Source organism: Phacochoerus africanus, chromosome 12 (genome assembly GCF_016906955.1).
Source record: "Phacochoerus africanus isolate WHEZ1 chromosome 12, ROS_Pafr_v1, whole genome shotgun sequence".
In the NCBI taxonomy this organism is placed as follows: Eukaryota; Metazoa; Chordata; class Mammalia; order Artiodactyla; family Suidae; genus Phacochoerus; species Phacochoerus africanus.
Window position 1 is genome coordinate 45,935,022 of NC_062555.1, and position 16,260 is coordinate 45,951,281.

The window sequence follows — 16,260 nt, forward strand, 5'->3', positions numbered from 1 at the left end:
TTAAGAATTCTTCTTTCTCTAAAACTCCAAAGAAAGGTCCTTGGTCGAGGCCAAGATTACTTGTGACTTTGTAAGAATCAGGAATGGCTCTGTAAGAATCATTGGATGCAGGAAGCTCGTGTGAGCTGCCAATCACTGCCTGAGTAAGTAAAGCAGCTCTTCTCCCCCTGAATCACCTGAGGGATGTCTTTGGGGCAGGTACCAGGAATCTGCCTCTTTAATAAGACCTAAGTTAGTCTCATGAAGCCACCTGTACCAAAGAACAGCCATGGCAACCCCCCGGCTTGCAGGAGGCAGAACACTGTACTTGGGGCTACTGATGCTGTGGGTTTTGTTTTATTTTGATTCGTTTGGGACCAGTATGATTCTAAGAGAAGGGATGGAAACCAACTGAATTTGTAAGCTCTGTCACAAGCCTTGTTGGTCTCCCTCTTGGTGCCTGGTTAGATGCTAGGTCATAGCTCACTGCTATACATCAGGCACTTTTGCTAGAAAGGGCCAAATAATAGAGCTGTGTAAATTCTCTAACACAACCACTCAATGCTGCAAAAAGCAGCCATACACAATGTATTACTGAATAGGTGTGGCTGTGGCCCAATAAAACTTCACTTACAAACACAGACCTAGTTGGCTGACTCTTACTATTCACCAGGATGTGTTCCAAATACCCCATCTTACATGTAGGTACCATTTTTTAAAAGGAGAGAGAGCTGCATTTTTAAAGCCCGTGTATTGATTCTCCCTCTAGCCTGGGTGAATACTCAATTCCTTCCTTAGCTCACCTCTCAGTTGGGAAACCTCACTCCATGAGGACAAACTAATAACTCTAGAAACTTCTAGGCAGGGGAAGAAAATGATCTGGATGAAAATGTGTATGAACATCAGGTTCAATGTCAAGAGGGGTTATTGGAAATTTCACCCCACCCTTATTCCAGTAAGGTTGTTCTATGTGAGGAAGACAGATGACCTCCAGAGAGGAAGTGCTTCTGGAAAACCAGTAACCAACAAGACATGGGCATCTTGAGCCTCCTCTCACTTTAAATAATTCTGGGGGGGGGTCCTCTCTCTGCCCTGTCTACCCCCACCACCGACATTTTTCTCCTCTTTTGACCCATTGCCATCCATCCCCTTTTGCTTCCCAGTTGACACCAGACTTTTAGGAGGTCTCATGAAACAGTGACGGACAAATCCAGAAAAACATTGCATTTGCCATTATCACACTGATATTTTTGAAGCAACCTTCCCACATGTGGAAAAGTATCAAGAAAAGGGAATAGAAGGAAGATAAGGTGCTAAATCTTCTCCCTTCCATAGGCGCCACCCCAGCAATAAATCTTAAAATTGTCCAAGCAGAACCATGTATGTTTCATCTCTGAGTGGAATTGAGATGTCTGTGTCCATGAGTAGAGGGAATACTTACCTCTTTGTATTCTATTTTTCCATTGGTAGTCTTAACAATGGGAATCCTAGAATTGCAGCACCCTCTGTGGTTTCCATCAGGAAATGAGGGTTAATTTCTTTGCATGCCCAGTCCCAGGAAGGTAGCCTTTACTTGAAAGTAACCATGTAGAAAGTGTTAAGGCGAGAGAGCTGCACTCACTCATTCCATGTACTGTATACTCCCTGTATTTTGTCTTTCCCTGACGCTGGTTCTGAATGATCAAAGGTGACAGAAAACATCTCTGCTGGCAGATTTTAAAGATCTCTTTGGTGACAAACTTGGTCTTGGCAATCAGGACAAGGTTGTCTGACCTGGTCTCTCCTCTTTGACAGGTTCTGCTTCCAACAGGCCTGGGGATGAAGGCTACTGGAATATTGGCCCTGATGGGCTGCCTGATCACAGTCATTGAGCCTAAAATCTACACTCGCTGTAAACTGGCAAAAATATTTTCGAGGGCTGGCCTGGATAATTACCGGGGCTTTAGCCTTGGAAACTGTGAGATTTCTCCCTTCCTGTTCTCTTTCTGCCCTGGACCTCTCCCCTGAGATGTCAAAGGCCCTATCCACAGCCTCTTCAGTTTGTCCCCAGCTTGTCCAGGCTCTGCTCCATCAGAGATGGGGGCAAGCTAGACACATGTCCTCAGCTGCTGCTCTTGGGGACACCTTTCCTGCCTCCTGCATCTCCCATCCCCACTCCTGGAGTCCTGTGTGAATGGCACCAGCAAGGGGAGGGGAAAACAATGTCACTCTTGTGGGCACTATAGGGGGTGGACCTCATGTTTAGTGTGGTCCAGACTCACCCACTGACTAGGTGTGCCACCCTGGATGAACCACCTGCCCTGATCCTCCACAAGGTTTGTGGGGAGCAGAGATGGCTGTAACGTGTATAAAACATGTATTCTCTCTCCTCTAGGGATCTGCATGGCCTACTATGAGAGCCACTACAACACCACGGCTCAGACAAACCTGGAGGATGGCAGCACAGACTATGGCATTTTTCAGATCAACAGTTACACATGGTGCAGACGTGAGAAGCTGCAAGAGAAAAACCACTGCCACGTAGCCTGCTCAGGTATGCTTTTGACTTCCACAAATACCTCCTCAGGGACAAAGATAGGAAAGGGGATTGTGGAATATCCACCCATCCTCTGCTTTAAACAAAATTTGGAGTCGAGGTATGCAAGTAGGTCTGTAAATAAATTATTATAAATTATGCAACAGTTCCTGGAGGTTAACACTCACTGCCCTATAGCATACATATCCAAATACGACTTATTCCTTCTAGGGTGGTTTTTATGAAGCCCACTCTACAAACCCAGGGTACTGAACAAATGACCTTGCTACCCTTTCATGCAGAGACATTAAATATGTTCATTGAGGCGTTCCCATCATGGCACAGTGGAAACAAATCAGACTAGGAACCATGAGGTTTCGGGTTCAATCCCTGGCCTCGCTCAGTGGGTTAAGGATCCTGCATTGCCGTGAGCCATGGTGTAGGTCGAAGATGTGGCTCCGATATGGCATTGCTGTGGCTGTGGTGTGGGCCAGCAGCTGTAGCTCCTATTCGACCCCTAGCCTGGAAACCTCCGTACGCCGCAGGTGCAGCCCTAAAAAGCACACACAAAAAATATGTTCATTGAGAAGGAGAGAGCTGTTTGCCATCTGCTTTCCATAAGCAATTCACTCAAAGGATGCAGTTTATGCTCCTTTACACAAAATGAGACAAATAAATACACTTCACATCACACTTAAACAAGAGAAATGATGCTAGAATTCACATCCATGTCTTATATTTCAATCTCCTAAGCAATATATGTGTACCTGGAATTGAGCATAGCAGAACATGTCAGACATGAATTTTGGTATTAGGGAAGAAAACAAAATTAGATACATGACTGTAAACAGGTGTGGGCTTCAGAAGAAAGAGCTATTATGAAAAAAAGTCATGGGAAGTTCTGTGGACACAATGATATTCGGAAGACAGAAGATAGGTAAGGTTTAGAATGCAAAGGTAGGGAAGTGTCATTCCAGGTAAGGATACCAAAAAAGCAAAAAAGTGCCTGAAAAATAACAGGACATGTCATTGGCAAGGTTAGTTACAACCTGACTGTGAAGGAACTTGGGAGTCAGGCTTAGAAGCGAGTGCAGATTTCTGACTGCACAGGAAATCAGAATAGGTCAGCTGATGATTCAGGAAAACAAATCTGCCAGCAGGATGTGAGAGAGATTAAAGAAGAGGTGGTTTAAGTGCCACTGCAATTGTTGAAGAGAAAGATTTTTATCCCAATTGGAATGGATGGTCATGGCTGGTGGGATAGAGAAGAATATGCAAGAGCCACTCAACCACAGAAGGACAGAGCCAAGTAAATAATTGTTTTGTCTGCTCTCCCTCTAGAATATAAACTCCATGAGGGCAGGAGTTCTATCCATTTCAATCACTGATGTGCCCTCAGGGCCTAGAAGGGTCTATAGTCATTGCTGAAATTCAAAAATTAGCCATTAAATGTTTGAGTGGAGGAATAAGGAGCAAGGGTGAAGACAGGGAGTCATTAAATAGTCAATGGCAAATCCTTAGAAGCAGGAAATAAAGACTTGATTTCTCTTGGACACACACAAGATAATCAGTACCTACATGTGAATTATGAATAATTAAATAGTATGTTAATTTACCTAATAAATCACACTAACCCTACATTACTGTAGAATGCTCACTACCTCCTGAGTTGTCCGTCAACCCTTAATGTAGAATATTATTTTGTTGGGCCAAAATAGACCTCCTATTAGCTTTCTTCCATTAATCCTAGTTTTCCTTCCTGCATTTATTCACAACAAATTTTCTCAGTTTTATACAGAGCAACTTAATACATTTTGAAAATGATTATAGCTATTCCTCATCTTCAGTTCTTATCTCCCTGGCTAAAACATTCAGTCTCTTCCCTTTGCCCCTCCCTTTCCTGGTCAATCTCATTAGCATTCCCTAAGAGATTCCCAGTGGAGTCGTCCAGCTAAACATGGCGGTTGGACATGTGTGTATTGTTAGAAGCTGGAAAGCAAGACAAGTGGTGATGAATTTAGCAATTAGAGTAATCTGAATCCTAAACTGACCGTGGGAGAGCTGAGAAGCAACCACAGAATCCCCAAAGGGCTCAGAAGTCAGCAGCCTCAGCTACTTTGGAAACTGGAGTGAAGGCAGGTTGAAAACAAGGATGATCCATTGGAAATCCAATTAAAGAGCTGCTGATTCCCTTCCTGATTCCATGCATCTATGGACTGCACCTCCCTGGCCTTGTCAGGATGCTGGAGATCTCTCTCCTGGACAGGATAAGCGGACACAGTCTCAACTGAGGGATCTCACACATTTTTGAGAGGGAGAACTCCACACTGAAGGTTGAGTTAAGTTTCTATAGTCCTGGCCACCTTCCTCCACTCCAATCCTAGAATGATGGCAGCCAGCCTTGACTCTCCAGAAGAGCAAATCCTGTCCTGGGGAATCCAACCAGATGAAAAAGGAATAACTAAAGATTATGAATGGAGCCTCTTGGTGAACCAGCTACATAGATTTCCCTACTCTGAGGTGCATAGTTAAAAATCACCACCTCATTTTTTCAGGGTCCCTCTCTTAAATAAATGCAGAGAAACTAAGGATCACTAGGCTTCACAAGAGTGTCGCTGACATGAAAAAATGAGACCAACAACAACAAAAGCCAGATAAAAGTAATGCATTGCGGGGGTTTCCATTGCCGCGCAGCAGAAACAAATCTGACTAGTATCCATGAGGATGTGGGTTCGATCTCTGGGCTCGCTCATTGGGTCAGGGGTCTGGCTTCGCTGTGAGCTGTGGTGTAAGTCACAGATGTGGCTTGGATCCCACATCGCTGTGGCTGTGGTGTAGGCTGGCAAGTAAATCTCTGATTTGACCCCTGGCCTGGGAACTTCAGCCCTAAAAAAAAAAAAAAAAGTAATGTGTTGAAAGCGGAGATTATGCAGGGAAATAAAACCATCAACCGAAAAAAAAAAATCAATATCTTTCGTATGTTTATTTTTAGAGTGAATTTCTTATAGACTACATACAATCGGGTGTCACTTTTATATTCATCCAACAATATCTGCTTTTCAAAAGGAATATTTAGACCAGGGAACTTTTTCTTGAAAGGACAGATAATGAATATTTCAGGCTTTATAAGCCTCAGATTGTCTCTTTGGTAACTATTCAACTCTTCATATAGCACAGATGCAATCACAGACAATATGTAAATGAGGGGAGTTCCTGTCCTGGCGTGGTGGAAACGAATCCAATTAGGAACTGTGAGGTTTTGGGTTTGATCCCTGGCCTCGCTCAGTGGGTTAAGGATCCTGTGTTGCCGTGAGCTGTAGTGTAGGCTGGCAGCCACAGCTCTGATTAGACCCCTAGCCTGGGAATCTCCATATGCCACGGGTGCAGCCCTATAAGACAAAAAAAAAAAAAAAGAAAAAAAAAAGAAAAAAGAAAAAAAAATGTAAATGAATGGGCATGACTGTGTTCTAAAAAACTTCATGTACAAAAATAGAGGGTAGGCCCGTGGGCCATAGCTTTTTGAACCTTGATTTAGATCATTTATAGTTAATGTAATTGCTGATATGTTTACTTCAAAACCCACCATCTTGTTATTTGTTTTCTATGTATGCCATCTACCCATCTCTTCTTGGTTAATTTGCCCCACCTTCTTTTGGATGAATTGAATATTTTTCAGTATCCTCTTTTATTGCCACCATTGACTTATTAGCTATATTTCTGTTTTATTTTTAGTGGTCACTCTAAGGTTTACTATATGCATTACATTCTACCTTCAAATAACATTGTACCACTTCACATATCATAGAGTGGACCCTTGAACAATGTGGGGGCTGAGGGCACTGACCTTCCCGCCAATAGTTAAAAATTTGCTTGTAACTTTTGCCTTGCCCAAAATGTAACTATTGATAGCTTACGGTGGACTAGAAGCCTTACCAACAGCATAAACAGATGGTTAACACATATATATGTACTGTACTCTTAAGTCCTTTAAGAAAATCATAAGGAAGAGAAAATACATTTACTGTATCGTATTTATCAGTACTGTAATTTTATGCCGCCTGTTTATAAGATGGTCACCCATCTGTGCCTACATCAGCTCTGTCTTATGTGGTACAAAACACTATGTAATATGTTATATACACATATATGGTATATATATATATATACTTTTTTTATATATATAAATATATAAAACTATGTAATATGTTATATATACACACACATATATATGTACCTTTGTTACATATATATATACTTTTGCTATATATATAATATATAAAACACTATGTAATGTTATATATATAAAACACTGTAATATGTTATATATGTACTTTTATATATATAAATATACAAAACACTATGTAATATGTATATACATACATATATACATGTATAAAAGTATACATGTATACTTTTTCTTATACATGTGTTTTTTGTTTTATATATATAAATATATAAAACACTATGTAATATGTATATACATACATATATACTTTTGTTTTATATATATCTGTATATACATATACTTTTGTTTTTTTGTGGAGGTGGGGTGCCATACCTGCAGCATATAGAAGTTCCCAGGCCAGGAGTCCAATCAGAGCTGCAGCTGCCAGCCACAGCCACATCTGAGATCCGAGCTGCGTCTGCGACCTGCACCACATCTCATGGGAATGCCAGATCCCTAGCCCACTGAGCGAGGCCAGGGATTGAACCTGCATCCTCATGGATACTAGTCAGGTTCGTTACTGCTGAGCATGACGGGAACTCCTGTGACGGCTTTTTTATTAACTATTAGACATCGTGTATGTTGCATTGTTGAAGGTCTAAATTATGCTATCTTCTTTTAAAGATTACAGAATTTCATCTTGACCAGCAGTGGATTCTGGTCAAGGAAGTTCTCAAGGAGTCTTTATGGTAGGGCTAGTTTGGCCTTACTATCAAGGCATTTAGCTTTTAGGGTCTCTTGAACATCCCAGGGTTCAGCCGAGTCTCTCTCCTCTGGCCAGTAGACACCACATGTTTCCAGCCCCACATCAGCCCTGGTCTCATGGTCAGGTCTCCGGCAACTGCTCTCTGACTAGTCTCACGTGGTTGCCCAGTTTGGCCTTCAGACCCCCTGGCACCTCCCTGGAGAGTTCTGGCAACCTCCTTCCCAGCAACCCCTTCTTTTCAGGGATTCCCTCCACAACATCCAACTGTCTTGACCTCTGACCTCTTGTCTCCTCCGCACAAATGGCCACCTCCAGCCTGGGTTCTACCTTCCGGGGTTAGAAAGGGCCTCGAGGCAAATAGTCACGGCAACCACAAGCTTCACCTCATTCGGTGTCCATCTCTCAAGGATTCTCCCCTTCCTGTTGTCCAAGGTCTGAAAATAACGTTCTCATGTTTTGTCTTGTCATCCAGTTGTTTAGAGGAGGAGAGAAATTCTGTTACCTCACTACCGCCATGCCGACGTTGCATGCAGTTTGTCAGAAGCAGTTGCAATTAAGGAAGTCTGGGACAGGAGTTTTCTTGTGGTGCAGCAGGTTAAGGATCCAGCATTGTCACTGCAGCACTTCAGGATGCTGCTATGGCACCGGTTCAGTCCCTGGCTCAGGAACTTCCATATGCCACGGACATGGATGCAGCCCCCCCCCAAAAAAAAAAAAGAAGAGAAAGAGGAAGTCTGGGACAAATGCATATCTGCGAGACAACCATGGATTCTAGGAAATTAAAATGTCAGATGTTTGGAATGGATGAGCAATGAGCTCCTGCTGTACAGCACAGGGAACTATATCTAATCACTTGCGATGGAGCAGGATGGAGGATAATGTGAGAAAAAGAATGTACATATTTGTATAACTGGGTTACTGCTGTACAGCAGAAATTGACAGAACATTTTAAATCAACTATAATAAAAAAATTTGAATACTAAAATAAAATGTCAGATGGTGCATGGTTAGAGTGAAGATACACTCGTATCTGTTTTCTCATCAGAAAGGGCATGGGATTTTTAGGGACAGCTTTAAAATAGAAACCAGGATGTTGGTTTTAAATCCTAATCACCCTCCATGACTGGCCTCCCTCAGCCTCAGGCCAGAGAGGCTGTAATTAGAGACTGTCATTCTGTCCCTTGCATTGCAGAAGTGGGGACATTCGTCACGGAAATCTGGGACCCAGTTAGCATTAGAGAGTGTTTGCAAGGTACCTGAGGTCTCCTATGTGTACGCACCACGGGCCGCTCCACTGGGACTCTGTCCTCCTGTCTTTTTTTTTTTTTTTAATTTTTTTATTATGGTTGCTTTACAATATTGGGTCATTTCTGCTATACAGAAAAGTGACCCGGTTATACATATATACACAGTCTTTTTCTCATAATATCCTCTGTCATGTTCCATCACCAGTGACTGGATATAGTTCCCTGTGCTGTACAGCAGGACCTCGTTGCTTATCCATTCCAAATGCAATAGTTTGCATCTACTAACCCCAAACTCCCCGGTCCATCCCACACCCTCCCCCTCTCCCTTGTCCTCTTCTTATTCCCAGGCCAAATCCTATCCCTAAGATTGCTGCCAAACTTTCCCCAACTACTTGGACATAACATACACACACACACACACACACACACACACACACATCTATGTATACACACATCCGTATAATAATAAAAGAGCAATCTTTATTTTCCTTCAATAACACAGTCCCTCATTAAGATAAGAGATGTTTAAGAAAACAATAACTGGGAGTTCCCGTCCTGACTCAGTGGTTAACGAATCTGACTAGGAACCATGAGGTTGCAGGTTCCATCCCTGGCCTTGCTCAGTGGGTTAAAGATCCAGCATTGCCATGAGCTGTGGTGTAGGTCACAGACGAGGCTCAGATCCTGAGTTGCTGTGGCTCTGACATAGGCCGGCAGCTACAGCTCCGATTCAACCCCTAGCCTGGGAACCTCCATAGGCCGCGGAAGCGGCCCAAGAAATGGCAAAAAGACAAAAAAGAAAAAAAAAGAAAACAATAGCTGGAGTTCCCGCTGTGGCACAGCAGGTTAAGGCTCAGGTCTCTGTGGAGGTGAGAGTTCCATCCCCAGTCCGGTGCAGTGGGTTAAGGATCCACTGCTGCCACAGCTGTGGCTGGGTCTCCATCGGTGGCCCGGGGAACTTCCATGTGCCAGTGGGTGCAGCCAAAAAAAGAAAAGAAAAGAATTACTGCCTCCTGTGGTAGTCTAGCCCACTCATGTTAATCTCTGTTTCTCATATCAGCCTGATATCTGCATTGGTCGTTGTCACTTCAGAGACGATAAGATGCATGTGGCAGGCATGGCAGTGATGTTTCGGAGAGGGGAGTGGTCAGAGGAGGCTGGGAAGAGAGACTTGGCAGTAGAACTCAGTTGAGAAGAACTAGTTCTTTTTGCGCAGATGGTTGCTGTTTTCTGCCGCTGGATAGGGGAGAATAAATGATTTCTTTGAATAACGCTTTGATGGTCAGCATCACCCTGTCTTCCCTTCTCTGCGTTTCACTGGACTGAACTGTCTGTTTGAAGTAAATTGAGCAGAAGCTTTCCTTGGCGCGGGTCCTTGACGCTGAACTCATTCCTGCCCCTCTGCTGCCCCCCTGTGGCGGTCTCACTGTTCTCAACACTGCACCTGGTTCTTTAATTCCCAGCCGCCAGTTCTCTTAGCATATTTTCCTGAGGACATTCAGAGTTACGTCCAACTCGCACTTTAAAAAGAAAAAGAAAAAAAATATATATATATATATATTTTAGCTTTTTAGGGCCACACATGTGGCATATGGAAGTTCCCAGGCTAGGGGTCAAATCAGAGCTGTAGCTGCCAGCCTACACCACAGCTGTAGCAATGCTAGATCCGAGCCTCATCTGTGACCTACACCGCAGCTCACGACAACGCTGGAGCCTTCACACATTGAGTGAGGCCAGGGATTGAACTCGCATCCTCATGGATATTAGTTCTTTACCACAGAGCCATGAGGGGAACTCCCAACTCACACTTTTTAAAACATCTCAGGCAGCAAAATGCTGGAAAAAATATGACATTGACAAATCCCTTACACACTCTGTAGGACATGGGCCCACAGCATCTAATTCTCCCACCAATCTGTACAAGGCATCTCCAATGGATGCACCTGTCACACCCCAAACGTGAGACTCACGCTCCGTGTTGGGATTCACTGGTGAGCTAAAACGAGTATGACAGAATATCCTCTGTGTCTTCCCCACTGTGTATAATGTGTGTTCTTCCATCCCTGGGGACCCCAGGGAACCCGATTCTCCCAGGAAACAGGCCCCAACCCCTGTCAGTCCCAAAAACCAGTTTCCCTGGGAAACAGGCCCCAACCCCTGTCAGTCACAAAAACCAGTTTCCCAGCGCTTATCAAGAATTGATGCCCATTTCAGCAGGTTAAGAACCTGACATCCTGACATCATGTCAGTGAGGATATGAGTTCCATCCCCGGCCTCACTCACTGGGTTAAGGATCTGTTGTTGCTGCAACCGGAGGCATAGGCCACAGATGCAGCTCTGATCAGGTGTTGCCCTGGCTGTGGCATAGGCCTGCAACTGCAGCTCTGATTTGACCTCTAGCCTGGGAACTACCATATGCCCCACGTGCAGCCCTAAAAAGAAAAAGAAAAAAGAATTTATGCACACAAAATAAAGTGTTTCTAGGTAATTCGAACATGTATTAGATACCAAGCACCTAAGTTTGGATAATCTCCTAATAAATAATTATGTGAAAAGTTAATGAAGTATTTATATTGTTCTTCTCAACTTCTTCCGCATACTGTGTTCTATCAGCGGTTACCTGAGCTGAGACTCTGTTGGAAGAATTAGCCCTGGGTTTGACTGCAGACTCTCGTATTAGGGGTGTGACCTCAGGTTATAGGGATAGTAGTTGCTGTGATCATGATAATAATATAATCTGAGGGAAATAATGCAGGAAGAGACTTCGCACATGCCAGACATAGGGTACATGTTCAATAAAGATCTGCAAATAGTAATAGTTGTCATTACAATTATCTTTCTAAAAATAAGGCAAAAGACTTTTTTTTTCTAACAAAGCTTTATTTCACCGTAAACCCAATGCTAGGGAATTTGTATTTGTTGCCTCAATTTGCTATCACTCATCTATCATAGATCTCATTTGTGTTTTTTTTTTTTTCTTTTGGCCGTGCCCTCGGCATTGGGGAGTTCCTGGGCCGGGGATTGAACCTGCACCACAGCAGTGATGGCACCTGATCCTTAACCTGCTGTACCACCAGGGAACTCCTATCACATATCTTGTTAATTTTCTCCTGGCCAATAGGATTTTGTTTTGTAGCTACATGTGATGATGTTTACTAAACTTATTGCAGTCATTTCATGATGCGTGCTGAACACCTTAAATATATATGATGCTGTATGTCAATGATATCTCAATGAAACCGGAAGAAAAAAATTTTAAACACACATTTAGAATTACCTGCAAAGAGATCCATCACTACATTTGTCATCTCATTGGCCTATTTTTTTTTTTTTTTGTCTTTTTGCCTTTTCTAGGACCACTCTGTGGCATATGGAGGTTCCCAGGCTAGGGGTCTAATCGGAGCTGTACTTGCCGGCCTACGCCAGAGCCACAGCAACATGGGATCTGAGCCGAGTCTGTGACCCACACCACAGCTCAGGGCAATGCCGGATCCTTAACCCACTGAGCAAGGCCAGGGAACGAACTCGAAACCTCATGGTTCCTAGTCGGATTTGTTAACCACTGCACCACGATGGGAACTCCTGAATAGCCCATTTGAGAAGGCAACAAAATTAGTAGCTAAACCAGCACACTTGAGGAAAAATTCCACTTTCAACTGAGTTTATAAATAATTTGGTATTATAACGGTCTGTTAAAAAGCAATATTTTAGGCTACTATCATTCTTTCGGTAATTTTTTATTTTGGCCACACCCATGGCAGGTGGAGTTCCTGGGCCAGGGATCGAACCCAAGCCACAGCAGTGACAATGCCAGATCCTTAACCTCTAGGCCACCAAGGACCTTCAAGATAATGCATTTCTATCATAAAAGATTTCAAAACTATACGGTGAAGATTTAAAACCATTGTTGACTCCGCAAGTAAGAGCTAATCTTTCTTAAAATACTAATGAATTTATGACTATCTTTTTTTCCTCTAAACTCATTCTGTCCAAGGGGACTTTCTGTGTGGATGGAAATGTTCTCTCTCTGCGCTGTCCAGCACGGGAGCCAATAGCCACCAGATGCTATAAAGCATCTGAAATGTACTGAGGGCAATGGAGGAACTGAAGTTCCAGTTATATCAGTTCATCAGTTATATCAGTCATTTAAATGGTCACATGAAACTAATGGCTACCACATGGAATGGGGTAGGTCTAGACAGATATTTTACAATATTGGGACCTATATATTGGAAGCCTGTCCCAATATTATTAAATCATGTGAAAATATGATTTTTTTTGTCTTTTGTCTTTTTTGTTGTTGTTGTTGTTGTTGTTGCTATTTCTTGGGCCGCTCCCACGGCATATGGAGGTTCCCAGGCTAGGGGTTGAATCGGAGCTGCAGCCACCGGCCTACGCCAGAGCCACAGCAACGCAGGATCCGAGCCGCGTCTGCGACCTACACCACAGCTCACGGCAACGCCGGATCGTTAACCCACTGAGCAAGGGCAGGGACCGAACCCGCAACCTCATGGTTCCTAGTCGGATTCGTTAACCACTGCGCCACGACGGGAACTCCTGAAAATATGATTTAAATGGCTCCACGGTTCATTATGTGGAGGTCTTCTGATCACTACGAACATCCGTAATTATGGGGCTGTTCGTTTTTTTTCCCATTTGGAAATAAATTTCCCCTTGCAAACAGAGCTACAGCAAACCACTTTGGAAAGAAATCTTCGTGTAGATTCAAGACTCTTTCCTTAGGCTGGAATGAGAAAGAGACATTATTAGGTGAGAAGATAAGACATACCGGAAGGTTCTTGTCACATGCTGCTAAATGGCTTTCCTGAAAAGTCGAAGCCAACACAGTCCCATCAGCAAGCACTCAGGATTGCCTATTTTGTTGCATCCTTGTCAATATCAAGTGTTAGCCCATTCCAACAAAATCTTTGCTTAATGGCTGTGTAGAAATGCTGCCAGGTGGTTTGGGGTTTTGTGTCTTTGGTGGTTGAGGTGAGCATGGATATTCATTGCCAGGGTTTCCCAGGAGGGGCAGAGGGGCGCATATTTGGTTCCCAATGCCCCTGTGTGATTTGCACTCTGTTGGCACCTCCCCTAAGGTTCTTCTCTTGTGGAGACTGAGTAAGGCAGGTGTACAAAAACCTGGGTCTCTCATGGATCCAACCTGGGCAACTCCAATAGGCGACATTCACCCCTAGGCTCCCCCCACTTTCTTTCCAAAGTGGTTGCGTGGGGGGGGGGCGGGGGTGAGGTTCATGAGCTGGCCTCACAGCTAGGGTCTCCACCTACTCAGTCCTGCTTCCACCCATTTCTTCCACAGGCATGGGTCCCTAATAAATACCTTGCACCCCAAACCCATCTCAGCTTCTTCTGGAGAACCCAACCTGCAACAGAAGTGATGTTGGACTTGTTTTATTTATTTGCCTTTTTCCATCTCATTTGCATTGAGAAGGATTTTGAGGCCACTTCCGGCGAAGTGACATGAGTTAACACCTTTTCAATCAAAAGATTTGTTCCATAGAAAAAGTAATAAAGGCAAAGAGATGTATTTGATATAAAACTTCACAATTTCTGCATGTGAAAAACTCCCTGGGTTAAAAAAAAGGAGAGGCGTTTAGGTTGTGACTCCATGGTAACGAAGCCAACTCCAATCCACGAGGGTTCGGGTTTCATTCCTGGCCTCGTTCAGTGGGTTAATGATCTGGCATTGCTGTGAGCTGTGGTGCAGGTCACAGACACGGCTCGGATTCGGTGTGGCTGAGGCTGTGTCGTAGGCTGGCAGCTGTAGCTCAGATTCGACCCCTAGCCTGGGAACTTCCATAGGCTGCACCTGGGGCCCTGAAAAACAAAAACAAAAGCCAAAAATGTTAATGCACAAACCAGAAGGTTATGATAGGCAAAAGTTTAATAATTACCTATAACAAGATCTTACATGTCAATTTAACACAAGGAAAGAAAACACTGACTGTCCTGTTTCACTTGTGTGTTTCTTTAGAACATAAAAAACATCTTCCTATTACGTTTTCCATAACACATTTCCCAAAACCCTTCAGGACGGGTCCATTCCTCAGAAACATCAGGAGTCTGAAACTTTAAGATGTGGACGGTCTAGAAACAGAAACAACACTTTGATTTGAGAAGATGCGTAACAAAAACAAGGATATGGCTCATAGTTCTTCTGACCCTCCTGTTCCAAAAAGTAGTGAGAAAAGCGAAGGAAACCTAATATGCTTCACACACACACACACACACACACACCAACAGTTTCAGCTAACCCTCTGCTCCTCTCTCACAGCTTTGATCACCGACGACCTCACGGATGCAATTATCTGTGCCAAGAAAATTGTGAAAGAGACAGAGGGAATGAACTATTGGTAAGAGCCTCTTTGGGAGACTTAGGTCGACCTGAGCAAGACCTGCAGTGAGTCCACTCATCACCGTTGCAGGGGGATGGGGGGATGGGGCGATGGGAACAAGCACATTGGTCCAGCGACTTTCACATGATCTGGTCCTGCAGCCTCCTCCATCAGTGTGTGGACATGCAGTGAGCCTATGAGAAGGATTCCTTATGGGAAGGGGAGGGGAGGGGAGGGGAGTAGGGAGTCAGGATAATTTGCATTGCTTTTCTTGTCAATGTTTTCCAAACATTGGAGAGGGAGGTGTTTTCTCCCGTGAACAGGAGAGCAGCAGGGAAGTCCGTGCCAGAGGGAACAGCTCAGGTTTGCTCTTGATCTGGATAAGATTTGGGGGGGGGGGGCTCTAGCTGGGAGAGGACAATGACCATGTCAGCTCCATGAGAAATGGGCAGGAAACTTATCCATGTTGAGCAGGAGACATGGCTTAGCCTGGGCTCACCATCGTCTCCGCAGCGCTGTTTCTTGGGAGTGTTGTTCATCAGAGTACTCGCTTGGGGAACCCGAATTTTCAGAGATGTGGACATTGAACTGAAGGACCCATCCTTGTAAAAGTTTCCTTGTCACGGAGGCTCATGAGGATGAGAGGAAACCAGGGAGAGGCAAGTCTTTATGAAGTCAAGGATGATGGAATCCTTCGGTCTCTGAAGCAAATGACACCAAACCCTGTGCTGGTTATTTGGGTTAGTTGTCTATGGCTCTTGAACTTGGGAGTATTGAGACGGTTGTTCCTGCTTCCCTCTCTCCCTTAGGCAAGGCTGGAAGAACCATTGTGAGGGCAAAGACCTGTCTGAGTGGAAAAAGGGATGTGAGGTTTCCTGAGCTGGAATTGCGCCAAGGATGCTTCGGCAGTAGCTCCCTAGGATTTGTAAGAATGGTCCTGTCATCTGTCTCCTTTCCTCCTAGCATTCCTTCTCAGAGTTGGAGAGGGAAAGCGAAGCTACATTTTTAAGCAAATAAATACTTACTTAGAAATGTTTTGACTTTACCCTGACTCAGTTTCAGTGATGTTGGAATAACACCATGTTAAGACTTGAGAAGTCAAACACTGGATGTTCTAACCCTGGAAAAAACAAACTCTCCTTCTTTATTGTAAGGAGTCCTGGCTCCCAGGCCCGGAAAGGGCTGCTCACTTAAAAACATGACTCCACGGAGTTCCCGTCGTGGTGCAGCAG

At 44.0% G+C, this 16,260-nt stretch overlaps 1 protein-coding gene across 1 annotated transcript; it reads left to right on the top strand.

Annotated features, from left to right (window-relative positions):
* The first annotated feature begins 1,777 nt into the window (after positions 1–1,777).
* Positions 1,778–16,051, top strand: LOC125113040 (lysozyme-like protein 1). The gene is made up of 4 exons (XM_047755510.1): positions 1,778–1,936; positions 2,354–2,512; positions 14,968–15,046; positions 15,838–16,051. The coding sequence occupies exons 1-4, from the start codon at positions 1,798–1,800 to the stop codon at positions 15,905–15,907; spliced, it is 447 nt and encodes a 148-aa protein (XP_047611466.1). The 5' UTR covers positions 1,778–1,797; the 3' UTR covers positions 15,908–16,051.
* Positions 16,052–16,260: the final 209 nt, after the last annotated feature.

Bases quoted from the DNA above. Each gene is read 5' to 3' on its own strand.
- LOC125113040 (XM_047755510.1), top strand. From the start codon at position 1,798: ATGAAGGCTACTGGAATATTGGCCCTGATGGGCTGCCTGATCACAGTC. The intron at 2,513-14,967 runs GTATGCTTTTGA...CCTCTCTCACAG, and splicing joins CTGCCACGTAGCCTGCTCAG to CTTTGATCACCGACGACCTC. The intron at 15,047-15,837 runs GTAAGAGCCTCT...TCTCTCCCTTAG, and splicing joins ACAGAGGGAATGAACTATTG to GCAAGGCTGGAAGAACCATT.